Source organism: Dipodomys spectabilis, unplaced genomic scaffold (assembly GCF_019054845.1).
Source record: "Dipodomys spectabilis isolate Male_0828 unplaced genomic scaffold, ASM1905484v1 ptg000094l, whole genome shotgun sequence".
In the NCBI taxonomy this organism is placed as follows: domain Eukaryota; kingdom Metazoa; phylum Chordata; class Mammalia; order Rodentia; family Heteromyidae; genus Dipodomys; species Dipodomys spectabilis.
The window spans coordinates 4,651,566-4,677,966 of NW_024870771.1; the positions used below are offsets into that span (position 1 = coordinate 4,651,566).

Genomic DNA, 26,401 nt, shown 5'->3' on the forward strand with positions numbered 1-26,401 from the left:
GCCCCATGCTGCCAGCAGCGCTGGAAGAGCTGTTATCTTTGCTTGCCCATAGTCTCCTGAGGGTGTTGGGGGACTGGGGAGGGCAGGGGAGGCCTCTTGTCACACTGTACCTTCTGTGCCCTCAGGGAGGCCGTGGGTGGACAGAGATTACTGCTGTCCACGCTGCATGAAGAGTATGAATTTGTGTCCCCCAGCAGTGTGGCCATCGCTGAGATGGTGGCCCTGTTCCTGGGCGGACTGAAGGAGAGGTCCGTGTTTGCCATGGCCCTGCAGGACAGGAAGGCCACAGGTACCGGAAGGGAGAAAGAGCAGAGTGAGGCTGCCCATGGCGTGTGACACCGAGCAGAGCTCAGAAGGAAGGAGGGAAGGTTCCAACAATGTGGGCTCCACTTTGAGCAGTGCCCAGCCTTCTGTCAGTGGTGGTGGTGGTGGCTTCAACCCTTCAAGGCCTCCTTCACTCTCACTGGAATGGGCAAGGCTCCTCCCCCCAACTTGGGAGGGAGGGATGATCACCACTTCCACAATCATCCCGTCTCCCAATGTTACAGGGAAAAAACCCAAAAGCTCAGAGAGGGAAGTGGTTTGCCTCGGGTCACACAGCTTAGGGGGATGCAACCTCATTCTTACCGTCTCTGAAAACAGTGTTTCTGCAAAAGCTGAGAGCTATAGCCTGCTGCTAAAGAGAAAGGGGTGGCTGGGCCTGGTAACTCCGCCACCAGGCCCACTAGTGGACATCATGGGTGTGGATGCAGAGAGCAGGCATTTCAGGGCATCAGAGGGCACAGAGTGGCTATGCAGGCTCCTACAGCAGGGGAACATTTCCCCAGAAGATGTCACCCTGTCACCTCATCCGTCCTGTTATTCTCAAGATATACTCTTCTCCCAGGGTCCAATCCCTTTATCACCCACTCAGAGTGGACTAGCTAACCATGCGGTGTCTCCGTTTCCTCATCTGCTAAAGCAGACAATCTCTAAAGGATCTTAGGCCCTTACAGAACCCTCAGTACATGTGGCATTTTCATTCCCACATGTGTGACCTGGACCTGCAGATGACGTCACCCTCCTGCCCTTTAAGAAAGGGGATCTGATCATCCTCACGAAGAATCAAGAGCTGCTGGCATCGGAGAACTGGACCATGGGTCAGAATGACAGAACAGGAAAGACCGGGATGGTGCCCACAGCCTGCCTCTATTCCATCCCCACAGTTGTCAAACCCTCCGCCCAGCTGCTGGTATGTCCTGTGCTTGCTTCCGTCCATCTGGATAGTGCATGCACAGCCCAGGGACGCCTAGCCTGGACCTCACTCAGCAGCCTGCTCCCTCTCCAAAGAGGGATCAGGCTGTCTGTACTCCAGGGTCGTGCTTCCAACCCCAGTTCTCCCCAACACGATCATGAAACGCATTTTTGTGCAGAGCCATGCTCGGTGCTTCACAGCTAGTAGGTGCTCAATAAGTGGGTGCTCCCTCACCCCTCATGGGCATGTGTTGGGAATAAATCCACCCTTCCCCAAACTTTGCCTCTGTGAACTTGAGACCCAGGGTGCTCAAGTCTCCACCAGCTCTGAGTACCACCCTATGTCAGCTCCTAGAAAAAAGCCTCTCGAGAGCAAAGAGCAAGAAAGCCTTCCAAAACACACACCTTGAGGGCCCACCATACGCCCTGGGCCTAAAACTCAGGGTTAACCTCAACAGTGCTTGCACCCCTAAGAGGGTGCAGACATTGGGCAGATAATGATAGATTGATGAGTGTGTTCAGTACCACCGAGAAGTAGCACTAGTTGTTGTGGAAATCAAAGATCAAGCAGGACCTCTCGCTGTTTGGGGAGGCCTCGCTGAGGGAATAATGCTTGTGCTCAGGCCTGCAGTTTGTGGGGATGGGGCATGCAGGGTGAAGGGTGCCCCCAGGAAGACACCTTTCCCTAGGGAAGAGAAGCTACAGGGCCTGCCTCTCCCGCTAAGGAAATGGAAATGGAGAGATTGAATCACTGGGCCTGGGATTAGGCTGAGATCTCACCAGCCCTGTGGTCTGATGCTTACATCACCACTGAGGGAGCCAGGCAGGAGAGTCCATGCAAAGGGCCCAAGGTCAATGGCCCCTGAGCACCCACAGGCCTGTGCCCCCTCTAGAGCTTGCTGGCCATGTCACCAGAGAAGCGGAGACTGGCAGCCCAGGAGATGCAGCACTCGGAGCTACTGCCTGAGGAGCAGCCCAAGGAGGCACCACACACCCTGGAGGAATTCTCCCTGCAGTTCTTCAGGTGCCCACTCTCCCTACCATGCCCTGAGAGCCGGAGGAGGCACAGGGTGTGGCCCACCGCTCCCCCCCCCCCACAGGAGGGTGCCTGGAGGGGCTGATTGCAAAGAGATCCTCTGGCCTCCTGCAGACATCCTGGGGGCGGGACAGAGGAGAGAGGAGGCACAGAGCAGAGGAGGCCTTGGGGCAGGGTCTCACTCTACCTGCGTCCCTGACAGGGCCCCAGAGAAGGAGACCATCGGCAGAGCCAGGCTGCCCTTGGCCCGCAACCGGGGCCACCTGTGGGCCTACTCCACAGAGCCTCTCCGGCAGCCCCTGCTCAGGCGTGTCCAGGACAAAGCCGACCTGAGGGACATTGCCTGCCAGACCTTCCTCGATATCCTTTCCCAGCGTCCTGCCCTCCCTGCACATTGGGCCCACAGCTGTAACCAAGGGCCAGGCCTGTGCTCACAGCACCCCTGCGAACACCCTGGCTCAATGGATGGCCTGGGTTAGGGGGGCATGGGTAGCCCTAGTTCGATCGTCAGCCTGAGCCCCCCCCCCCAGCACTGTTCTCCTTAACAGTCACACCCATCCTCAAGTATATGGGCGACTACCCTTCACGGCAGGCCTGGCCCACTCTGGAGCTCACAGACCAGATATTCTCCTTGGCCCTGCAGGACTCCACTCTGCAGGAGGAAGTCTACTGCCAAATCCTGAAGCAGCTGACAAACAACTCCAACAGGTCTGCCAGGGAGCCTGAGCCCTGCTCTGATCTCAGCCCAGGGAAGAGGCCCATCCCGCACCCTGCACCCCGTCCACTCCCACCCTTTCTGTGTCTCACCTGGACAGGCCTTGGCCTCTCTGAAACCCTGAGCCCACAAAATGGGCACAATGACACCCTCCCTCTGTGAAAGCCTTGTGATGCTGGAGGCACCATGGTCACCGGCTGCTGTAACAGCATTTGCCGGTACCTCTGCCTCCCCTGCCTGGCTCCAGGCCCCAGGCCAAGGCAGATCTCCAGGCCCCTCCCAAGGCGCCTCCCAAGCTGGACTGGACACCAGGTGAGAGCCATCTCTCCTGCTTTCCAGGTACAGTGAAGAGCGAGGCTGGCAGCTACTCTGGCTCTGCACGGGCCTCTTTCCACCCAGCAAGGCACTGCTGCCCCATACCCAGAAGTTCATAGACACGCGGAGGAAGAAGCTACTGGCTTCTGACTGCAGTCGCCGCCTGCAGAGGGTCCTGAGGTAAGATCACCACCCTCGGCCCAGCCGCCGGAAGCGGGGGCGGGGGGAGGCAGGCGGACCAAGCCTCCAGGAGCTCACAGTCCCCACGCAGCTGCCATCAGTCTAGGGAAGCAGGGCCAGGCTTGAGCCACCAGAGAGGAGGTGAAGAGCAAGGCCCAAGAGGGTCCCAGGGAAGCCTGGGTGGTCTGAGATGCAGTGGCTCAGTTGCTTATAGCTTTGCTGCTCCTGTACTGCCCACCCTAGGTCCGGGGAGCCCTCTGGAGGCCTATGGTGACCAAGATCCCTCAGCGTGGCCTAGTAATCCATCCCCTCCAGTGCATGCGCCATTTCCCTCCTCCTCCCAGTCGAAAGGGTATTCCTAGAGCACCCAGTGTTCTGATGTGTAAGAACAAGAGCACTGCCAGAGCCAGGTGCTTACACCTGTAATCCTAGCTATTCAGAAGGCTGAGATAGGAGGACTGAGGTTCAAAGCCAGACCAGGCAGGAAATCCATGAGACTTTTACCTGCAATTAACCACCAAAAATAGTCAGAAGTGGAGCTGTGGCTCAAGTGGTAGATCGCCAGCCCCGAGTAAAAAGTCAAGCAGGAGAATGAAGCCCTGAGTTCAAGCCCCTAGGACTAGCACACAATGATCAGTAAATAACCAGTCCTCTCACCATGCCTCATCCAGGATCCCCTCCCCTCCTGTGTCTCAAGCCTTCCCAGGCCTCATTGGAACTCTAAGCCTCAGGGCTACACAACAGGTCTACCAGGCAGGGGCAGCCTCGCTGAGAAATGTAGGGGCTTGAACTTACTCAGTAGTCACTGGAGGAAGGATGTTCTTATCTCTGCCACTTGGCTGAGGGCTCACGTGAAGGCTGGTGGCTGGTGGGAGCGTAGGGTCATGGGTTGAGGTGGGGATGGGGTAGTGGGGAGGGGGAAGGGTAAAGGTAAAGGTGGCACCTGCATCATTCACCATCCTGCTTTAGGACTGGGCCTCGGAAGCAGCCCCCACACCAGGTGGAAGTGACGGCCGCTGAGCAGAATGTCTCCCGCCTGTCCCACCAAGTCCACTTCCCCAATGACACCAGTGAGGTGAGTCCCCCCAAGCAGTGCCCCAACAAGTCTCAGGGCTGGAAGGGCAGCAAGCCACCCTCCCACTGGCCCAGCATGCTCAGGGATCACCTGAGCAGAGCCGCATGCTGGATGTCCAAGAGACGATCTCACCTTCAGCAGCAGCATCCCTGGTGATGGGTAGCCCAATCTTCTGCCCACTTGCCTCAGGGCATCAGGGCTGTGCTGCCCAGAGGAAAAGGATTCAAAGAGGGGCCATGGGAGCCACTGGTGCAAGTGGAAATGGGGACTCCCTCCAAAGGTATGCATTAGGGAGTCTAAGCTAAGGAGGGAGAGAGGAGGCCAGAAGGGAGAAGGGTTGGCAAGGTTGAGTTCCAGGGCTTGGAGATCCCCAGGGGCCTCTGACCATACTGGGCATGGATGCCAACAAGGTGAGTGCCCCACCAGTGCCTGTAGCAATTGTCAGACTTTGCCAAGCAGCCACAGCCCCAAAGGGAGAAGCTGTCCTGGCTGCCGGGGAGGCTGAAGGGGATGCATGGGAGGTGGAAGAATAGCACACCCCAGCTGTGATAAAGACGCATTTGGCCAAGAAGCAGCAAAAGTAGGGAGGAGGCAGGTGAGGCAAGCCTAACAACCTCCCCCAGGGAAGTGGCCTTTATAATAAAGCCTTGGGGACTGTCCAGTTCCTATAATGAAAAATTCCCACAGTCTAGCAATCAATCTCTCGAAGTACATTCAAAGTACAGGCCTCGGGTCCAGCCCGGACACTAGACAGAAGTGCTGTGACTAAGCAGCGTAACATCTGGCCGGCTTTCTGGAGGGCAGCCCTGCTGTTCTTAGAATAGTCTGAGTGTTACGAAAGAGCTGAGGCACGGGTTGATCAGTCATCTCAGCTGTGCAGTGCCCCCAACACATCCACTTAAGGAGATCTGGGATCCAGGCCAGGCCCCTGGCCTCACCCGCCATCTCTCTGCCCAGATCCTGGAGGTGGGCAGCAGCAGTCGCGTTCGAGATGTGTGTGAGGCCATCACCGCTCGGCTCCAGCTGGCCTCCTGGGAAGGCTGCAGCCTCTTCATCAAGATCACAGACAAGGTGTGCTACCCTGGCAGACCCAGGATATGCTGCGAGGGTCTCCCATATTGAGGGGATCTCAACACTCCCCGCGGACGCAGGACTCCTGCACAGCCTGACTGCCAGGACAAAGGGGGAGTCACAGAGCCCAAACCCGGGCCCCAGACACAACTGGCCATAGGCAGTCTAACTCCAGCTCCAAGAGGGCATCAAGCCTTCTTAGCCCAAAGCTGATGACCTAAACCCCTGAGGATCAAACAGGAGGATGCTCCCTTGGAAGTCCCTGAACCTATCACCCTTCTTGTGTCCAAGGTGATCAGCCAGAAGGAAGGAGACTTCTTCTTTGACAGCTTGAGGCAGGTGTCTGACTGGGTAAAGAAGAACAAGCCCCAGAAAGAAGGTGAGGGGACCTCTGTGGAGGAAGAGCAAGGATAGAGAGTAGATACAGACTGCCAGGCACCTCCTGTATAGCTCCAAGTCTGTCTAGTCATTCACACAAACTCTTCTGATACGTAGGTGGCTTTCTTCAGGGTACAAAGGGTGCCAGGCTCAACTCCATGGGGAACAAGGGACATTCCTGAAGGAGCACTCCTGCATGGGTCCGAAAGGAGAGGGAGGAGTTGGGGGTTGGAGAGGATGGGGGAACGGAGGCTTTCCAGATGAGGCAGTAGGAATGGTGTAGTAAGCCAGGAGCGTGTGCTACAGGCAGGAGTTGGGGGCATGGACCTTCAGAGTGGGCCATGGAGTTGCCAGAACTGGCGTGGTGCCCACTGCTGCCCCTGTCCCAGGGGCCCCTGTGACCCTCCCTTACCAGGTGTACTTCATGCGGAAACTGTGGCTGAACGTGACCCCAGGAAAAGACATCAACGCAGACACCATACTCCACTACCACCAGGTACGCGGCAGGCTGTTCTTGGGGCTGTCACTTGGCCACACCTATTCTGTCCCATACCTGACCTGGGGCGTGGAGAAACTGACACCTGGGCAGGGACTCCCTGGCCCCGGGACCCAGCACAGACCAAGACCCTGAGAGCTCTGGACCTACGAGCTGAGCATAACAGCTTCCGGGAACAGTATCTGCACTGTCCCTCAAAACATGCTGCTGGGGAGCCAGCGTGTAGAAAGCACCAACGTCCTGGCTCAGAGGCCTTACCTGGAAATGGACAGAGCAGGCCACAGCTCCTGCTGGGGATGACCTGACATGGGAGCCATCACCTTGGGCCAGAAGCACTGATCTGAGGACCCAGCCTTTGGCTCGCAGGGAGGTGGTGCGCTCAAACTCTGGGCCCCTGCTATCCGTGCATAAAGATGGGAGGTCAGCTATAGACTAAGGCCCAACATGTCTACTCCTCAGGAACTGCCCAAGTACCTGCGTGGCTTCCACAAATGTTCCCGGGAGGATGCCATCCACCTGGCAGGCCTCATCTGCAAGGCTCAGTTCGACAATGACCGGTCTCCGCTGGCTAGCTTCCCCAAGGTCCTGAAGGAACTGGTGCCTGAGAACCTGATACGCCTGATGTCCTCTGAAGAATGGAAAAAGGTTCTTACTAGGGGTGGGCCCCTGCCTGGGCATGATGAGCATTGCTGAGCATGGGAGGTGGGGATGAAAATCACACTGTCAAACCCACAGCGCCTAGACATTTTCCATCCCTCTTGTTAGAGCAAATTAGACTTTGCCAATAAAACCACACAGACATCCAGGAACAAAGAACAACAAAAAAGGTTATTGCCAGGAAAGGGACTGGTTAAGACCCCATCTCACAAGAGAGGAGTAAGAAAAAGTGCCAGCTATTGTCTATATAATCTACTGAGGCTAGGAAGGGCTAGAAGGGGCTAAGAGACAGAGACCCGGTGTGGACCAAGGGCTTCATCATGGCAGACTAGGATTTATGGCTGCTGCCCAAGTAGTAGATAAGGTGCCCTGCAGCTGCCCAGACCTGAAGGTCACTCTAAGGGGCTCTTGCTGCCTTATATGGTGGTAGCTGCCCTACAGGAGTGCCATCTCAAGGCAAAGGGGGTTGAAGGCTGATTATTTACTGCCTGTACTAAATGGGCCTGGTGTTGCCTAGGAAGGGAGCATGCTAAGCTGTGGAAAGGGGAAGGAGAGTGCTAAGCTATGGGAAGGGAGCTCATTGGGCTAACACCCCTCCACTCCAGCACAGCCCAGCTCTCTGGTGTGTGGATGGTGACCTGAGATGTCCATGGCATGCATAAAAGGCTCAGTCCTGGCAGCAGAGCCCTGCCCAGGTCCTCACTGGTCTGTCTCTCCCCAGAGCCTCCTGCCGGAGTGTGACAAGCACAGAGATAAAACGGTGCAGGAGGCCAAGGTGGCTTTCCTGAAGTGGATCTGCCGCTGGCCCACCTTTGGGTCTGCCTTCTTCGAGGTGAAGGTAGGTGCCTCAGCCCATGCACTGGCCCTCACCTCCTGCAGGCCCCTCCAACTGGCCCCAGACACCCGTGGCAGTGGGACTGGCTACTGGGTTCAGTGGGAAAGTGTGCATGCATGTGTGTGTTAGGATGTGGGCCCTGGGGGATGCCAGGAAAGTGTCTACTTGGCTCCCAGGCTGGATGTGACCACCGTGCTTTTCCCTCCCCAGCAAACATCAGAGCCATCCTACCCAGACATTGTCCTTATTGCCATCAACCGCCATGGTGTGATGCTCATCCATCCCAAGACCAAGGTAGAGCGGCAGGGCTGGGCCCTGAGGGTCATGATCCCCATGCAAACAGGCCTGCAGCCACCAGCCTCAACATGCTACCCTGTCCTCCTATCCCCACTCTCTCCTCACGCTGGCTCCCTGCTCTCCGCTCTCTGTCCCCAGGAGCTGCTCATCACCTACCCTTTCACCAAGATCGCCAGCTGGAGCAGTGGCAGCACCTACTTCCATATGGCCTTGGGGAGCCTGGGCCGGGGCAGCCGCTTGCTGTGCGAGACGTCTCTGGTGAGTCCAGGCCCATCCTCCACCAGAGACATCACCCACAAGTCCTGGGCACTCGACTTCCCACCTTGACCTTTATTGCCACCCAACAAGTTGTTCAACATGTGAGATCAGGCAGACCTAGGCCCACAGGGAGACTGGGCACCGCAGCAGCTATGGTGGGAAAGCCTTTGGCTTTGTGCAGTCCAGGCCTATTCTGGAAAGGGGGTGGGACTTGGGTCGGCAGGGCAGGCTGTGGTGGGGTGGCCCCAGTAGCTGGACCTTTCCTCCCTCTCCCCAGTGCCCTGTCCTACTGCAATAGACATGCTAGATGCCCCCCAGTCCCAGAACCCACAGCCCCATCTGTCCTCCATGCATACACAGCTTCTGACCTCACCTCGTCTCCTGTGCAGGGCTACAAGATGGATGACCTGCTGACCTCATACGTGCAGCAGCTCCTGAGCGCAGTGAACAGACGGCGGGGGCCCCGGCCTCCAGCTCTGGCCTACTCCTAGCAGGGGATAGTGAACAGATGGCAGGGCCCAAGGGCTCTGGCCCCGGCCCACTCCTGGCAGGGGACAGCTCCCTGCTATCCTCAGTCACCCTCCAACACAGAGTCCTGCAGACAGCCTTTCATGCTGCCCCTTGCCCCTCCCTCAGCCTCCAGACAGCTCCTCTCTCTTGAGTGCTGACGATGGAAGCCGAAGGCGGATGACGGATGGCTTTCTCTTCCCCTCCCCACAGTGTTCAATAAATATCAATCAAGCAGAGGAAGTGTGTCCATGAGGGAAAGCGGGTAGTGTTAGGTGAGCAGCAGCCTGGCACAGACTCCAGTCCCCCAAAGGGTTGCTTCTAGACAAAAACAGAGAGTATGGTGACTTCTTCCAAAGCCAGAAGACACTAACTGCATTCTGCAGCTATGACCTCATCCATCCTTCCCTCCCTCCCTCCCTCCCTCTTGCCTTCCTGTTTTGACTGATGACTGGACGCTCCCTGGAGACTCCTGCTTGCAGGCCCTCTGCACATTTGCTCCCCTCCCTGAGGGATACTGGATGTCCGCTCTGCTTTCATGAGGCTTTGATGGAGATGCATGCAGGATCCTAAGACAGCTTGTGCCTGGCCTAGAGGCAGACCTGGGTCTCAGGTGAGTGCGCATCTGGGGGCTTAGATGATCCCACATATACACATAGACCTCACTCTCAGGCCCTGCCTGAGAGACGCCCACCTCACCCACCAGGCCAACCTACATAGGACAGGCCATTCAGTCTGAGGGGGTCTCTGCTGGTATTCTTCCAAGCCCCTTTGACACCTGGCTTGGGAAGGTCTGGGTCCTACCTGATCCAAGCTTGCCTGCCTGGGAGTCTGGATCTGTGTGAACACAGCAGCAGTGGTCCACACGAGCTTTGACCATACCAATCTCCCCCTCCCAGCCACCACAAACCACACAGGCCACCACGGGGATGTGAATCTGCTTTTATTGTGCACATGTGAGTCCAGTGCCACGTCTGCTCTGGTCGTGGAGGAAGAGTCTCCCCTAGGTGTGGGAATGAGCCATCCCTTTCTATATCACTTGCTGGGTCCTGACCATATCTAGAGGCTCCATACTGACTCCAGCTAGAGCAGGCAGCCAGGACAGAAGCTCTGCAAGGCCTCCTGAGTTGGGGGATGAAGGGAGTCCTTGTCCCTCCAGCTGGTTGGCGGGTGGGCGTGGCAGAACCTTACCACCTCAGCATGGGCTCAGGGAATCTACAAGACCGAGGGTGGAGGCGGGATGAAGCCTCCATCTGCATAGGCTGGGGCAGGCCACTCGGGCTTGAAGGCCCCCATGTGCCTTGGCTATAGCAGGGCCATTCTGAGACTGAGATCCCCACAGGAGAGTGGGTAACAACAAGTCCTCTGTGGGGAAAGACAGCTGTCAGGCAGGTGAGAGCAGGGGGTGGGTGACCCTGACAGCTTGCTTCTGTCCTAAAGGTTGTGGGCATGTGGATGTGATTGCTGTGTAGGCCTCTCTCTGCATGGAAGGGAAGTGAGGAGCTGGCAAGGAAGAGAGAAGACACCTGAGCAGGTGTAGCTATGGGACTGAAAAGGGAAGATGTGTGGATAGGAGAGAGGGGAGGGCAAAATGAGAAGGAAAGGCAGTCCAGAAGGGCAGAGGGGCCCAAAGCAACCAGGAGATGGCAGGGATCCCAGGATTGGGGGAGTGGGAAAAGGCTTCAGGCAGAGTTGACGTCCACAGCCTTGGGCTGCGCCTTGCGGGAGGTCAGGTCAGACAGCTTCTTCAGCCGCTTCTTCAGCTCCAGTGGGAACCGCTCGTAACATCTCTTACACACGGGTTTCATGTCAAACTCCACAAACTTGTTCCTGGGGACCAAACCCAGAAGTCTGTGCCCCACCAATGCTGATCCCGTACCATGACTGAAAGCAAGGGGTGGATGGGCTTCCTTGGGCCTTGGCCCCCACCAGCCTGTGCCAGCCTGCACCCGCTAACAGACCAGCCCCTGAGATCAGCTTCTGACAAGAAGGAATGGATAGGCTTTGGAGCCTCCTCTTCCTTCTACAGGCTTCTCTCAGGGTCTGGCATTCCAGAACTCTCTTTCATACCCTAGTTCTCTTGGAAATTGGAGTCCCACCCTTCACCTCTCAGGCTTCCTGTAATGCATCTGCTGTGTCCTGGGGTAGAAAGCACTTCCCTCCCCAGAGCCCAGCATCCTTGCAAGTGCAGTACTGCCATGACACCATGCCCGGGGGAGGGGGGTCCCTGAACCTCCCTCACCCTGGGCAGCCCCTTGCCTCCCCAAATCTCCAGAGCCTGACCACACAGGCATAGGAGAAGCCGGCTGAGGAGAGGAAGGCCCCAGAGAAAGTCCACCATGACTCACTTCAGGGTAAGCCTGCTGTTGCAGGTGGAGCAGGAGAAGCAGTTCACACACCAGGCTTTGTTGAGGGCAGACACCACTGTGAGAGTAGACCGGGGATTAGTAGGCCCTACCCAAGACAACTGAAGGCCCAGCTGTGTGAAGCCACAGCCAGCTGGGCCTGCAGCTGCAGGTCCCCCAGCACTGAGAGAAAACAGGTGGGCGGGGGCAGGGAGGGAAGGGCGCAGGGACAGTGGGCCTCACCATCACCCTCGATCACATGGCTGCAGTTGTAGCAGACATCCCCAAAGAGCTGTGAACAGAGAAAGCTCTCAGTGTTGGCTGTGGGCACCATGCCCTAGCCCAGGGCCTCCCCGCATGGCCACTCTCACGCATGCCCTGAGCCTTTCATGCCTGTGGTGACAGCACTTGGCTGATGATTAGAGTCATGCCAAGGAAGGACCACAGACTAACGCATCACTGGCCCTGAAGCCCTGCTGCTCCTGCTGATGTCTTGAAAGGGCAAGGATTGGAATAGGACCTTCAGAGCCACAGGGCTCACTTTTCAGATGAGGATAGCCTACTTATCAAGACCCTGAACACACAGACCCAGCCTCTATCCCTGGAGCAGTTCTCCTGCTCCAAGCCCACCTTTCTGCTCCCCAGGCCCCGACCTTCCCTCCTTCCCAGCAGCCTTGCAGGTGCAGCCTCAGGCTCTACCTGGTTGTAGTGGGTCTCACAGTAGGCCAGGCCCTTCTTTTCGTAGTGCCGGTGTCCCAGGAAGGGCTTCTCACACTTAGCACAGACAAAGTGCTGGGGGAGAGAGAGAAGAGGGCAGCGAGAGAGGCATCAGGACTGATGCAGAGACCCCAGCAAACCGGGTGAGTGGGGCTCACAACGAGGCAGGAGGCCTGACAGCCTCCACTTGGGACAAACTCATGGATGGCATCCCCCAGCACCCTTCAACTAAGAAACCAGTGCCAGTGAGGTAGTGTGGTCTGGCTGAACTGCCCTGCTATGATTCGGGTACCTCCTGTGTACCCCACAAGCTCAGAGGAACCGAGAAGCATCTTCTATCCCAGTCAGAATAGAAGAACACACTCTCCCCAAAGGGCAGGGACCTCTTGACAGGGCCTTCTCAAACAAGCTACTGTGGCACAGCTCAGGGCACAGAGAGCCAGACCACTGGCTATGCAAACCTCCACTCCGAGTACGTCCCTAAGAGTACCGCAGTCTTCAGTCCACAGATGAGTGCTCCAGGTGACCCAGTGTGCTCCCTGTCTGTGTGAGATTGTGCGTACCCCAGCTACCAACTGCAACCACAGGGCCTCCGGGCAGATGCTGTCCAAGGTTTGCTCCTGACTCTGACCTCCTCTAGTATGCCTCCAGGGGTGTGACAGAATCTGGGTGTGCCTGTGGGCTTAGGTCTTGCCACTCCCTTAGATGGGCCAGCACAAGGAGAGGCCACACCCAGAACAAAGTCCGGCAAATGGCCTGAGCTGGTGTACGGAGGGAGCTTGAGCCGGGCACCACGCAACCTGAAGCCATGTGCCGCTGCCCAGCTCACCTCCACATGCCACTGCTTGCCCAGCGCATTGACGACCCGGCCCTCAATGGGCCGGCGGCAGGCCCCGCAGATGGGGACACCCATCTTGTCATGGCAAGGCAGGCAGTACAGCTCCCCCTTCAGCTCTCGGGCCTCAGAAGTCAGCTCTTTCCTGGAAGACAGCACAGAGCACCCCTGTTACTCTCCTGCCCCTTTGCGGGGTCTGCGTAGCCAGGGCCCCATCAGGCTAAGCTGGAGACTCTCTCTGATCTCTGGTCTTCGGAGGGATTTCCTGTGTGTGCCCCAGACAGGCCCTGGAGCACAAAATTCCTGCCCAGGCCTTGCAGAAGGGCGCCTGTGTTCTGCCCCATCTGCCCTCTGAGGAGCAAGTGTGTTCTCACCACCCCACCCCCACCCCACCCGGCTCCCCGCTCCTACCACCCTTCACACAGCATGGGTGTCTGAAATCAGCATGGAGGGGTTGAGAGGGGACCAAAAGGGATCTGGAGTTCCTCTCTTCCAGCACCAGAGCCAATCTCCATCTATCTCCCCCTTCCTCTTGACCCCCTCTTAATCATAGTTCCTGGAGCACAGGGAGGGGCTGCCCCCCTTGGCCTCTACATTTCAAGTGTTCCTGAACAAAGCCCTGGAAAGAAGACTGCTTCCCCCCACACCCCCTCTCCACCCTGCACCTCTCATGCATGATGCCCTCTCTGCCAGCCCTGGTCACCTCCCACCTGCACCACAGGGACAGGGCTCGGCACCTACCCACAGTGGGAGCAGTTGAAATGATCTGGGTGGTAGGCATCATTCCTGAACATGAGCGGCTGCTCATCGATGACCAGGTGGCACCTCTGGCAGATGTACTTGCCCAGGCCCTTGGCCTTCTCATGGTTGTGGCAAGGCCGGCAGAGGTGTCTATGGGAGACAAAGGTTAGAGGCAGAGGCAGGCTACTAGCTCCTGCAGGACCAGATCCAGAAGAGAGCCCAGGACCCTGCCTGCAGACTCTGTGAGAATCTGGGTGCCTTGAAGGTAAACAGCCAAGGGTATAGAAGAGTCATCTGCCCCATCCTGAGGCCTGGAAGGCTCTAGGGGCTCCCTCTGAAAGGGGTGTGCTCCCAAAGAATAGAAAGAACAGAACACTCATAGTCGCTGGCTTCAGGTGGTATCTTTCTTCTTTTTGGTTTTCCTGAGCCTAGGACATTATGTGGCATAGGGGAGACATTGAGTTGGCATTTGCTGGAGAAACTGGTTCTATTTTCCAGATGCTTTTTAATACAGATGATCTGTAGTGAATGTGAGCTTTAAAAACACACTGTGCCTAGCACAGTGGCCAACCGGGTCAGGACCAGGCGGCTGCTTGGCCTCTTCCTTTGGGCTCTCCCAGATGAATAGGGGCCCTAGCAAGCACAGGAGCTTTCTGTCTCCAGAGACAGAGCAGCAGTGTCCCACGGAGGCCCCTGAGCTGAGGACTGTCACCACAGAGTCTTTTTTTTTTTTTTTGGTAAAATCTCAGAATCCTTTCTGACACTGCTCCTGCCCTGGTGACAGCTGTGGTCTCCACAGGGAGAGAAATCAACATAGTTTCTGTTTTAAAGGTGGGAAGAATTTAGATTCAGGGTCTCCAAGCAAAGACTCACAAAGACCTAGATTCAACACCCTCATTTTGGTCCCCACCTGCCACCCCAATCTAATGTGCACAGCATGGAGAGTGGTTTAAGATCACTTTATTGACTATGTGAGTGAGTGAATGATTGTGCAAGAGAAGAAAGTAGAACAGTGACAACATGGCCCAAGCCAAGATAGGAGTCCAGGACCTCTGGGTCTCCCTATCCCAAAATGGTAGCAGATATGGCCTGTGACTGTAGCCCTTGTCATGGTGACTACTCACTCAGACATCTGTGCGCCAGCACCCATCCAGGCTACATTTATAGCAGGCCTAGGGCCAAGTGCCCTCCCCACTGTGGCTAGCCCCTACCCCTGTGACTCTTTCATATCACAGTTTCATTCCTCATAACTTTTTTATCTCTCATAATTTTGCAACTCCTCCTTAGCATGAGGATGCATTCAACCATATAGAGTAATGGTTTCCAAGCTTTAGAAAGTAGCTCCACATAGTTGGGCATGGTGGTACAAGTCTGAAATCCTACCACTCTGGAGGTTGAGGCAAGAGGATCATGAGTTCAAGACTAGCCTAGACTAGATAGTGGGACCCTGTTTCAGAAACAAAAAACAAAAAAGAAAAGAAGAAGAAAACAAAACCACAAATACTTGGTCTGGAGTCTGTGGCTTACACCTGTAATCATAGCTATTTTGGAGGTTGAGATTGGAGACTTGAAGTTTGAAGTCAGCCCAGGCAGGAAAATCCATGAGACTTATCTCCAAAGAGCCACTAAAAAGCCAGAAGTGGAGCTGTGGCTCAAGTGGTAGAGTCTTGAGCAAAAAAGCTATGGGGGAGCACCCAAGCCTTGAGTTCAAGCCCCAGGACAAGCGCACACACACACACACACACACACACACACACACACACACACACACACACACACACACACACACACACACACACACACACACACACACACACACACACACACACACACACACCCCATCCACTTAAGTCCCAAAATTCTTTGCAATGATCCATGTCTTTGAAGCTACTATCAGTAGTGATAGACCCCATCAGGGTGACTGGGAGTGTAGCTCAGTGTGAGATGCCAGGTTCATTCTGAACACAAAATAATAATAATAATAATAATAATAAATCCATGAGTCCAAAAGTGCTCAGAGCAGCCAATTTCTCACTCCCCCATTTCTAGCCAGTATGAGTCAGTTCTTCCAGACAAACATTCCTGAGGCACAGACAGGGAAGAGAGAGGCGCACACCCGTGCCCAGGCACCTTCACACCCTCTAACACCAGCAGGAGAGGCTGCACAAATGCAGTCTTGCAGGGAATCCTCCCGCACAGGGGAAGCAGTCTCAGGACAGACCGATCCCAGCACCAGATCCAAAAGAAACCTTCAGAATTCAGGTAGAATTCAAAAGGAACCGCCAATGTGTAGCACCGATATATAGCAGAAAAGAAAAAGAAACAGAACAAAACTAAACACATAAAGCTTAACTGGTGGAGTGTCACATGATTGCCCCTCACTAGCCTTTGCCACTGGGTAAGTTGCTTCACCTCTCTGAACCTTGGTTTCCTTATCTGTCAAATGGAACAACAGTCCGGAGTGCACAGGTTGTGGGAAATGATCAATGTGAGGTGGTGTGGTGGCAGGTCTTCCCAACGCTAGCTAGCCACATACAGTTTCAGTATTTTAACTAAAACACTGGAGCCTTTTGAGAGTAGGAGGGCTGATTTTTATCCCCTCATCCCACCCCCAATTAGTGAAGAACCATTTTTGGAAACATGAGGACTAAATAAGCCTGAGTTCCTGAGACCTCAAAGCTGCCACTCAAGCCTGGAGCCACCTCTGGGAGAAGCCTTGGGGGCCGGGGGTCAGAGGGCTGCAGCGGCTCTTCTCCCCCGGGTAGAGGAGGGGCCTGCAGAGGCGAGGGCCCATGGCGTGGGGCTGCGTCCGTCCTTGTGGGACAGACAGCACCCCATTATAACTTGGCCTGCAGCTGTGCTGGGTTCCACATAAAGGCCATGATTTATCTCACACGCCAGAGCGGTGCCTAATTATACAGGGCAGGACACGCAGACCCTCAAAGAATCCCCTCTCTTTGGGCAAACAAGCCTCCTCAGCTTCCCACCCTCTCCATTCAGGACACCCTCCTGGGCCCAGCAGGCCTGGGAGCCTGGCCTGTTGCCATGGCGGCTGCCCCCCTCCATCTCTCCCTCCTTAGTAGGAAGTCATCCCCTTCTGAAACGTCCTGTTGTGTCCATCAGTCCCAGCCAGAGACCCCGGCCCCACTCACTCCCGGGCTCCCGACACAGCCACACACTGTGATGCTCAGCGGCCAGGCTGCGGGGGGAGGGGGGAGTGCACAGGCCGGGGACACACTGGAATATTCACAGCCCCTGTGGCAGCACAGGCAGCCAGAGGCGCAGCCCGCCCTACAAGGGACCCCTTAGGAATGAAGTGGCCTTTCAGGGCAGAAGGGCTACAGCTACCCCTTAAATAGCCAGCTTCCCACCCACAGCTGCACGGAGCCCTCTTGCCAGCAGGGCCAACATCACCACCACAGCCTAGAGTTCGCCTACCATCTCCTCCTGGATCAGCTGTAAGAGGTAAGAGGCAAGGGTGTGTGGGGAGGAGGGAGCAAGAAGGGGAAACCCAGAGCAGAGTCACCATGGTGGAGAGGAGCTCTTTTGTTCCTGTCCCTTTAATAATGGTTTGACCTAAGTATCATAGTCTGCACTTAGTGTAACCCACAGCACTGTGTTCTGGTTTGTCCGGGTCAGAGAGATTTGCTCAAGACTCGGGCTGCAATGACAGTCACTCAGAACCCAGCACCTGCACCGCTAGCCATTAGGGCCCCTCAGTTAGCCCAAGAAGGAGCAAGGTGCAGGTGCCAGTGTGTCTGGAGGCAGGGTGGGAGAGGTGCCCGATAGAGAAGCCACTGCCCCTGCCTGACCACAGAGCTCCATCAAGCTTCCTGCTATAGCCAAACCTGCCCACACCCCTCCACGGAGGCCCTAGTCCTGTGCCCAAATGCTTCATGAAGCCCAGGGAGCTTCATGAAGCTGTGCTCAGCAAGGGCACAGCTGCTTGGTAGGGAGAGGGAAATCCCAGTTTTGTGTGTGCCTTGGCTGAAGTTTAGATGCCCCAGTGCTCAGCCCCCTCCGAAAGACACACGACATCCCTGCAGTTGTCCCAGAACAGTGATGAACTTGGAGTGGCTCCCTTCCTCTCAGGGCGGGGGGTGGGAGGCTCTGGGCCTGGGAGGTCCCGTTTCTAACTCAGGTAGTACGAAGCTTCGCCATCCAGGCTCCCCATCTCCTGATCACATATTTCCTCCAGGGTTGACCCAGCTCTGCCTCCAGCCAAAGCATGAATGGCCTGGAGGTGACCTCCTGGAGTCTGAGCAACAACTCCTCCCTGGCCGAGGCCAAGCAATGTGGGCAGGAGACACCACTGGAGAACGTGCTGTTTGCTTGCTTCTACCTCCTGGATTTCATCTTAGCTTTTGTGGGCAATGCTCTGGCCTTATGGCTTTTCATACGGGACCGCAAGTCAGGCACTCCGGCCAATGTGTTCCTGATGCACCTGGCCGTGGCCGACTTGTCCTGCGTGCTGGTCCTGCCCACCCGCTTGGTGTACCATTTCTCCGGGAACCACTGGCCATTTGGGGAAATCCCATGCCGGCTCACTGGCTTCCTCTTCTACCTCAATATGTACGCCAGCATCTACTTCCTCACCTGCATCAGCGCTGACCGCTTCCTGGCCATCGTGCATCCCGTAAGGTCCCTCAAGCTGCGCAGGCCCCTCTACGCCCACTTGGCCTGTGCCTTCCTGTGGGTGGTGGTGGCCGTGGCCATGGCCCCATTGCTGGGCAGCCCCCAGACAGTGCAGACCAACCACACGGTGGTGTGCCTGCAGCTGTACCGGGAGAAGGCCTCCCAGCACGCCCTGGCATCCTTGGCTGTGGCCTTTACCTTCCCTTTCGTCACCACGGTCACCTGCTACCTGCTGATCATCCGCAGCCTGCGGCAGGGCCCCCGCGTGGAGAAGCGCCTCAAGAACAAAGCTGTGCGCATGATCGCCATAGTGCTGGCCATCTTCTTAATCTGCTTTGTGCCCTACCACGTCCACCGCTCCATCTATGTGCTGCGTTACCAAGGCAGCGGGACCTCCTGCATGGCCCAGCGTGTCCTGGCCCTGGGGAACCGCATCACCTCCTGCCTCACCAGCCTCAACGGGGCCCTCGACCCTGTCATGTACTTCTTCGTGGCTGAGAAGTTTCGCCATGCCCTGTGTAACTTGCTCTGCGGCAAGAAGCTCACAGGCCCACCCCCCAGCTTTGAAGGGAAAACCAATGAGAGCTCGCTGAGTGCCAAGTCAGAGCTGTAAGCCCCACGTACTGCCCCCGAGCCAGCCATGGACTGCCACAGGAGGGCCATCTCCTGGGTGAGCGTGTCACCAGACCCAACATGTGCTGAGAAAGGGCCCTGAAATCTCAGCAGGTTGTCACCCCTCCCTCCCGATCTGAACATCAAGGTCGCCCCGTGAGAGATCAGTGTTAACCACCCACTCACAACGGAGATGGGCAGGCTGCCCCTGCTCCCTTGAGGCCCCCAGACGCTTGATGACTTCATCTGTGCAAAGGGGGAAGAGAGACAGAGGAGTGATTCTGAAACAATGAGGATCTTTCTTTCCCCAGTAGGCCTCCTTCCCACACCAGACACGCACAGCAACAGAGCCCTGCGAAAGGATCCAGAAGGCTGGCCACTTACAAACGTTGGTGGAGAGCTGCAACAGTGTCTGAATATTTCTTTTGAAGTATGAGGTCCACCAAGTTCCCTTTGTGGCCCTTTGGCCAGATGACCCCTTCCTGAATGTAAAGGGGGAGGGGGGACACAGACTGTTAAATGACAGCCAAACTTTGCAAGTACATTTTAAACTGGATGTCTGTGACACTCCCCACCCCAACTGTCCTGGTCTGGGAGCACCGATTTCAATAATGGACTCTTACTCTTGTCTGCTGCCTGTGGCCTGACAATCCTGAGCCTCTTGGATGGACAGGGTGACCTGGGAGCTGACCTCAGGCCAGAAACCTGATGCTGAGCCTGTCTCCCACTAACCGAGACCCCACAGAGGCATCCTGAGCCTCATTCCCTTCCAAGAGGCCTCCACCAGCCCCAGCCAGTTCAGCTTGGAACTGCTTCCCTTGGCAGTGTGCACACATTGCTCTAACACATCCTTTTATGTCCTTGTTTGTACTGATCATAACTGTACTTATAGCTTTAAGACAAAGGAGGTTATTGTGATTGCTCAACATGACAGATCTGCTCAGGTCCACCCAAGAACAGCAATATGGTGCAGTGGGCAGGGAGTAGAGCTGTGGTTTTGGTGGCCCCAGAGCCACCTGACCCCATGCGTACAGACGGCTCTGCATCAGGGGTTCCAGATTCCAGTCTGGCCCAAGGGTGGGAACAAGGACTCACTTTACTCATCCTTCCAACACCACCCTGCCCCTGGCTCCTGTGATTACAGCAGCACTGTGCTCTCCTATCACACTTTACATTTTTTTTTTTTTTTTTTGTCGGTTGTGGGGCTTGAACTCTGGGCCTGGGCGCTGTCCCTCAGCTCTTCAGCTCAAGGCGAGCGCTCTACCACTTGAGCTACAGCGCCACTTCCGGTTTACACTTTACATTTTAAAATACTTCCGGTCTCTTCTAATTTCCCCAACCAGCAGTTGGACAATGCCCCCAGGAAAGCTTTGGCACCAGAAGGGACCAGGGCTCACTGCAGGCCCGCATCTGGGTTCTCTACAGCTGACCAGCACTGCCTCCCTCTACCACCACAGTGCTGTCACTCACCCACTCCACTGTACCACATGGTCCCATGGCCCCTCACCAAAACACCCGGCTAAGGACCAGGCTCTGTGTGAACTCTACAGGTCAGCACTGCCACAAAGCTGTGAACTTCTCCCTTGGAACAGATATACATAAGCTCACTCACTGCAGGAGGGACCAATGGAGTTGTGAGAGAGAATCAAGTGCCCAGGGTACAGACACATTGGGATGTCTGCCAGATCATGCTGCCTTTCCCACCACAGGGATAGGAAGAGAACAGACTGCTAACCAGTGGAGAAGAAATGCACAGCTCAGTTGAGGATCTATTGCACATGGGATTTCTAGTGGACCCCCAATGGAGATGGCAGGTGGGCAGCTGAGTAGTTAAGAGGTGGGGGCTGGGGGAGCTGAACTTTTCCAGAGATGCTGTTCAGAGGTGCTCACTCTCCATCCTGAGGCAGCCAGCACAACCCAGAAGGCTCTCAGGGAGTGGTGCTGCCCCCCCCCCAAAAGGACTAGGGAGTCCCAGTGAAGGAGGGAAGCTGCTTGGGGCTCTAGGCAGGGGCTCTCCGACAGCTACTGGACCGGCTGATGGGGAGGTGTGAAGATAGAAGTGAGAGTCACAGGGAAGGGCTGGGAAGAAAGGAAGAAGGCTTCTAATTTGCAGAGCACTGCACCTTAGCAGTGATTTCTCTCCAGCAATGTTCAGCTGTGTGGGTGCCTGGGGGGGGGGGGTAGCATGGCCCCCAGGGAGTTCACCCAACCCAAAGCTCCATCCATCACAGTTATGGCTCCTCCTCAGGCATGGCACAGAGAGGAGTGCACAGCCGAGGCAGGACAGGACATGGGGCCTGGAAGGCGCCTGGTGCCCACTCATCACCGGGCATTCATGAGAGTCCCCTCTCTGTCCTGGACAGACAGGGCCACTTACCGGCCTGCGTTCTTCACAAAGCCCAGGTCAGCCAGTTCCACATCACACAGCTCACAGCGGAAGCATCCTGGGTGCCAGTTGGTATTCATGGCCTTGATAACACGCCCAATGATAAATTCACCTGGAAGAAAAGAGGTCCTTGCTGCCCCTACCCTTAGGATCCTCCCCAAGAGATACCACCCATACTCGGCTCAGCCTGGTCTGAGGTGTTCACCTACAGTGTGGGAAAAGGATGCTCTGAAGAGCAATGCTCAGGGAGACTGAGTGAAGTGGTCATGCTACGTCCCCACCTGCCTTCCTTCCACTTGTGGGGCAGCCCAGGGTGTGTGCTGTTGCCAGCCCTTACCGCAGGATCCACAGCATGGAGCAAAGAGCATTTGGAAGTCATGTTCGCAGTACTTCCGGCCCTCAAACTGAAAGTGGACCACAGACAGAAGACAAGCAAGTCACCCGCCATTCATGAATCTCTGTCAGCCAGTACCTGATGTGGGGAAAGGGGCGCAGCAGGAGAGCAGGGGCCTCCAGACGGAGGCTGGGGCAGGAGATAGACAGTGCAGAATGAGGGGTCTTGGCAGGTCCTGCAGAGACCCCCAAGCCAGATCTGTGAGGGCCCTTGCTGCGCAGAAGGTCTTGGCACTGTGCTTCCTGAGAACAGGCCAAGGCAGGAGGAAGTTGACGCTTGAGCTCCAGCTCAGGATGAGGTCAAGTTTAATACTATGCATGTCTTCGCCCCAACTCTTGAGACCTTCCTGTGTGAGCAGTCCAGCACCCCAGGGACTGCTGAGTGTAAGTTCAGGAAGGCCCAGGAGTGGGCCCAGGAGTAGGCCAAATCTTCAGCAAGCAGACACCACCAGTATCCAGGCAGGGATGCCCATGCTCTGATTACAGCCTTCCTCTGCTTTCCTCTGTCCTAACCATTTTTTTGCCTTTTTTTAATAAAAGAAAGGTTAGACAGGTTGGCTTTCCAGTTTCCTAGAATGAGTGTCACAAGACTGCAGCTGTGCAGCCCTTCTTGGGAACGTAAGACACAGCAAAGGTTTATACAAAATCTCCTGAATGTCCCCTCCATGCTAAACTTCATTGTGAGTGCACAGTCCCCTTCCAGAGCTCCTCCCACCCCACCCGCTGCTTCTACCATTAGCCAGAACATTCACGAGTCTGGGAGACTCTGGGAGAGCAGCATCCATTCCACTAGGCAAATCACATCCACTCACCAGCCCACCCATGGTCCTGCAGACACCACCAGCGTGGTGCCAGCCAATGCTCAACATCCAGCTCTGTGGGACAGGCCAGGGGGGCCGGCACATGGCCTTGATGCCCAGTGTTAGCCAATTGCCAGGACATAAACATTCCCTGTGGACCCATCCCAGGCCAGCGATAGGATACAGCTGTGAAGCTGAGGAGAGTATGCAGCCACCACATCCTAGGCAGGATGGACAGAAATAACCTCAGAAGCACAGATGAAAAGCAAGTAGCAAAGTAATGAGAAAATGCTCCTTTTAAGTATTTGTTACCTTCATTTTCAATAAAATGTGATCTCACCGCACGTTTCTCTAATTTGTTTAATGGCTTTGTTTAACAACTGGTTTATGTGACTGAAGATTTACCAACCTGCACTTGTGAGCCCCTGGGGGAGTCAGCCCATCTCTCTCACGTTCACCTGGACTGGGAGGTAGACTCACTCCTCTTCCTACCTAGTCTCCCAGCTCCAGCTCTTGCCTGCTTGTTGACTCTGCTTAACACTGTGACCAATAAAAGAGGCCCTTATCTTTTTCTGCTCCCTCTCTCCCTTCCTTCCTTTTGTATTTTTTGCGACCGTCTATGTAGCTCAGGCTGGGCTTAAATTCACAACCTTCCTACTTCAGCTTCCTGATGGGATTGCAGGAGTGGACTGCTGGACCTGGCTTCAGAGGGGCCCTTTCCAGGGTCAGGCAGATGGTCTGAGTTCTCTGTTCCCATGCTGGGTGGCTCCGCTCTCTCAGAGAGGAAGACTGAGTCCCAGTGCAACTCCACAGGATCACAGGAGAGCCACCTCCTCACCTCTGCCTGCAGCTACTCTCCCTCTGTTCACTCTGCTATCTCCCCAGCCTCCTGCTGCTCCCCAGCACCCCGTATGCCCCACCACAGAGCCTTTACACATGCTGCACCCCCACTGTGTGCTCTCTTTACAGACATGTGTGTGACTCCCCTCCATTCAGGCATCCTCAAATGTTTCTTCCCTGATCTCTCACTCTGAGATTCCATATTAGCATAGCAAAGCCTCTGTCTGTCTGATGGACCAGTTAGTTACTGTATTTACAGTCTGATCCAAATAGAGGGGAAGCACCATGAGGGCAAGGCCTTCCTTCTCCCAAGGGCTGTGCAGCCTCTGCCTAGGAGAGGCAGGAGGAGGGTAACGCACTAGGTTCACATGTCATGAGTGAGGGCTGGGCACCAAGAGGTGTGGCAAGCAGGGATCCGTGAAGTCAAGGCCCGGCCCTGTCATCAGTCAGACCCAGACCCCCAGGAGGAAGCTGAGGGTTCCAGTGCCCTCTTCCCCTGCCCAGCATCCTCACCTCATAGAAGAGCCCCTCCGGGAAGGGCCGGAAGCACTGGGCACACACAAAGCAGTGCTCGTGGTACAGCTCCCCGTTGCTGTTGACTATGCGCTCCGCAGGGGCAAAGCGGGCCTGGCAGCGCTGACACACGGCATTGGCCAGGGCATCAGACATGTTGCTGGGGAGAAGAAAAAGGTCAATACCAGGTCACCCAGATGGAGACAGTACAGAGGGCTGTGCCTGCAGACACATCCCTCCTCAAAGGTTAAAACACTTCACACGATATAGAAAACCACTTGCTCCACCCCAGCACCAGCCTGGGCACTGTAGGGCTCAGTGGCTTACACAAAGTTCTCTCCGAGCCATCTTCTTGGGTTCTCAGCAGAGCTGCTGTGCATGGGCTAGGGCTGAGGGATGGTCCCTGTGGCCACATACAAGGACACCATGTAGCTCTACTTACTGAGGAGGGAATACAGGCCTGGGGAATGAGTGCTGCCCAAAACCTAGATTGGACTTCCAATCAAAAGCTTCCAAGCCAGGTGCTGGTGTCTTGGAATCCTAGCTACTCAGGAGGCTGAGATCTGAGGATTGCTGTTTGAAGCCAGCCAGGGCAGAAAAACCCCTGTGAGACTCTTATCTCCAAATTGTCACTCAAAAATCAGAAGTAGTTCTGTGGCTCAAAGTGGTAGAGCACGATGCGCCTTGAGCAAGAAGAGCCCAGGGACAGTGCCCAGGTCCTGAGTTCAAGCCCTATAACTGACAAAAAACAAACAAAAGCTTTCAATGTTTGTGCCATTCTCTAACCTCCCCTCCCCCCAGTTCTTGGGCACAGAGGCACACACTGCCTGGCGGGGGCAGTCAGAGCCTGAATGAGGCTCCCACACAGCCCAGCCAGCCCTTCCCTCCTGGGCACATGCTCCTGGCTGCAGATGGGCTTCAGTCACAGACTAGTGAGATGGGGACACACCAGGACATGTACAGGACCCACACACGGGCATGGAGATGGCCAAAAGTCATTGGCCCAGTTCCCCGGCTGCTCATTCTACATGGTGCCCGGCTTCCCTTTTTTTCCCCTGTATTTAATTGTTTTTATTTTATTATTAAGTAGTTGCACAAAGATGTTGCAATTCTGTAAGTACAATGCTTCTTGATAACATGTTACCCCTTCCCACATTCTCTCCCATTTTCCCCCTCCCACCCCTTACCTTCAAGTTAAGTGGCTCCATTTTTACATATCACCATCATTATTATTATTACAGTGAGTATAATGACTGCATTTGCTCACCTATCTCAGCTTCTTCCTGTGCCTCCCATTGCCCCATACCCAGCAGACCAGGGTCTCAGGTCTAAATCATCACTCAGGTACAGGCTGCATCCTCACTGACTTCAATACTGAGATTACCCTGTAGCTACTGTTGCTATTAAGGCCCTCCAGTGATGGTCCGAAGACTCAGAAATGTTCAGCATTCACCCAAACTCACACAGTAAGTGACAGAGTCCAGATGTGGACTCAGATCGTCTAGTGTTCAGTGGTTTCTTCCTCAACTACTCCAAAACTATGTGAACTCATCCCAGGATACTGCCCACATGGATGTTCAGAACTGAGGAACAAGGGAACAGGGACAGGAGCAGGAACCCGGAAGAGCCAAGATAAAAGAGAGAGTCTGCACCCAGTGGGCCACTTCTCAGTCTCCCCCACTCCCTGCTTATGTCCACAGTGGGCCAGGCAGGCCAGTGAGGATGGAGGGCTGTCCACTCTGAGCCCCCACAAAAGTGGCCTGGTCCCGCCCCCAAAGAATGCTGTGAGCCATCTCTCCTAAGGCGCACAGCAGTATGGCAGGGAAGACATTCCAACACGTGACTCTGTGCTCTAGAGAGGTCAAAAATCAACAGAGAGCCCTGTGGTTGTAGGCCTGGAATACCCTATTCCAGAAATGAAGCCAAACAGGATCCATGTCCACTCCTAGCCTCTCAGACCACGCATACACCCAAACCCCTGGACCCTCATCAAGACAATGCTCAGCATAGCCTGTCTTCCAGCTGGCCCCCAAGTTTTCCTGCACTCACTAAATTTCTGCCCCAGGTGCTGATCTTGGGAGCAGATACCATAGGGCCCCCTCACCCTTTGGCCTCCGAGTAAGCTCATGCAATACTTCCTATACTCACAGCTACTGCACAGCTGTGTCCTCTTCTCTGGCTCTCCTCGCCTTGCTGCCCCGCAGCTCTACTTGAATGTACTGTGTGTTCCCAATAGAACCCAACAGCATCCTGGCCATGCCCGCTCCTTTTGGTACCTTTCATGTGCCTGTAAGTTGGTCCTCAGCAGTTGGCCCCTAAACAGAGGGGCTGGCTCCCTCACCAGGTGGATGCTCCTCATTCCCAGGCTGTGTCCCTGGGTCCCTGCTCCAAAGCTCTGCTTCCCATGCTCGGTATGCCCGGCCTGGGCAGATGTGCCTGTGACCGTGGTCTCCTGGCTTCCTTCCAGAATCCCTAGCCTCCTCTCCCACATGTCTTCCCTAGAGCAAGTTTCAGGGAGTAGAATCCCAACA

General features: G+C 55.6%; 3 protein-coding genes across 8 annotated transcripts in view; 2 read left to right on the top strand and 1 right to left on the bottom strand.

Moving 5' to 3' along the window:
• The window catches only part of Myo7b (myosin VIIB), a 96,657-nt gene extending 87,408 nt beyond the window's left edge, over positions 1-9,249 (top strand). Inside the window, exons 34-48 of the mRNA XM_042685230.1 lie at positions 126-289; positions 1,050-1,231; positions 2,127-2,257; positions 2,472-2,629; positions 2,824-2,977; positions 3,324-3,479; positions 4,449-4,554; positions 5,512-5,625; positions 5,917-6,004; positions 6,393-6,499; positions 6,959-7,144; positions 7,878-7,994; positions 8,202-8,285; positions 8,427-8,546; positions 8,936-9,249. Of these exons, the coding sequence (XP_042541164.1) occupies positions 126-289; positions 1,050-1,231; positions 2,127-2,257; positions 2,472-2,629; positions 2,824-2,977; positions 3,324-3,479; positions 4,449-4,554; positions 5,512-5,625; positions 5,917-6,004; positions 6,393-6,499; positions 6,959-7,144; positions 7,878-7,994; positions 8,202-8,285; positions 8,427-8,546; positions 8,936-9,037 (1,969 nt within the window). The 3' untranslated portion in view covers positions 9,038-9,249. The remainder of the gene's footprint in view (positions 1-125; positions 290-1,049; positions 1,232-2,126; positions 2,258-2,471; positions 2,630-2,823; positions 2,978-3,323; positions 3,480-4,448; positions 4,555-5,511; positions 5,626-5,916; positions 6,005-6,392; positions 6,500-6,958; positions 7,145-7,877; positions 7,995-8,201; positions 8,286-8,426; positions 8,547-8,935) is intronic.
• Positions 9,250-9,983: 734 nt separating this feature from the next.
• Positions 9,984-26,401, bottom strand: part of Lims2 (LIM zinc finger domain containing 2) — a 36,609-nt gene continuing 20,191 nt past the window's right edge. For 5 of the 6 annotated variants that reach the window (XM_042685261.1, XM_042685264.1, XM_042685259.1 and 2 more), the window contains exons 2-10: positions 23,871-24,030; positions 21,662-21,728; positions 21,316-21,436; positions 13,692-13,841; positions 12,945-13,095; positions 12,098-12,190; positions 11,642-11,690; positions 11,402-11,477; positions 9,984-10,883 (exon numbers count right to left, since the gene is read on the bottom strand). In XM_042685261.1, the coding sequence (XP_042541195.1) occupies positions 10,736-10,883; positions 11,402-11,477; positions 11,642-11,690; positions 12,098-12,190; positions 12,945-13,095; positions 13,692-13,841; positions 21,316-21,436; positions 21,662-21,728; positions 23,871-24,026 (1,011 nt within the window). In that variant the 5' untranslated portion in view covers positions 24,027-24,030 and the 3' untranslated portion in view covers positions 9,984-10,735. Of the gene's footprint in view, positions 10,884-11,401; positions 11,478-11,641; positions 11,691-12,097; positions 12,191-12,944; positions 13,096-13,691; positions 13,842-21,315; positions 21,437-21,661; positions 21,729-23,870; positions 24,031-26,146; positions 26,169-26,401 lie in introns of those variants that run through there. The other variant, XM_042685258.1, reaches the window with a different exon arrangement.
• On the top strand, positions 17,787-18,939 carry Gpr17 (G protein-coupled receptor 17). Its single transcript, XM_042685265.1, has one exon. It carries the CDS (start codon positions 17,920-17,922, stop codon positions 18,937-18,939), a length of 1,020 nt encoding a protein of 339 aa, XP_042541199.1. The 5' UTR covers positions 17,787-17,919.

What these genes read in the sequence shown, in the direction of transcription:
- Gpr17 (XM_042685265.1), top strand. Translation starts at nt 17,920, where the DNA reads ATGAATGGCCTGGAGGTGACCTCCTGGAGTCTGAGCAACAACTCCTCC.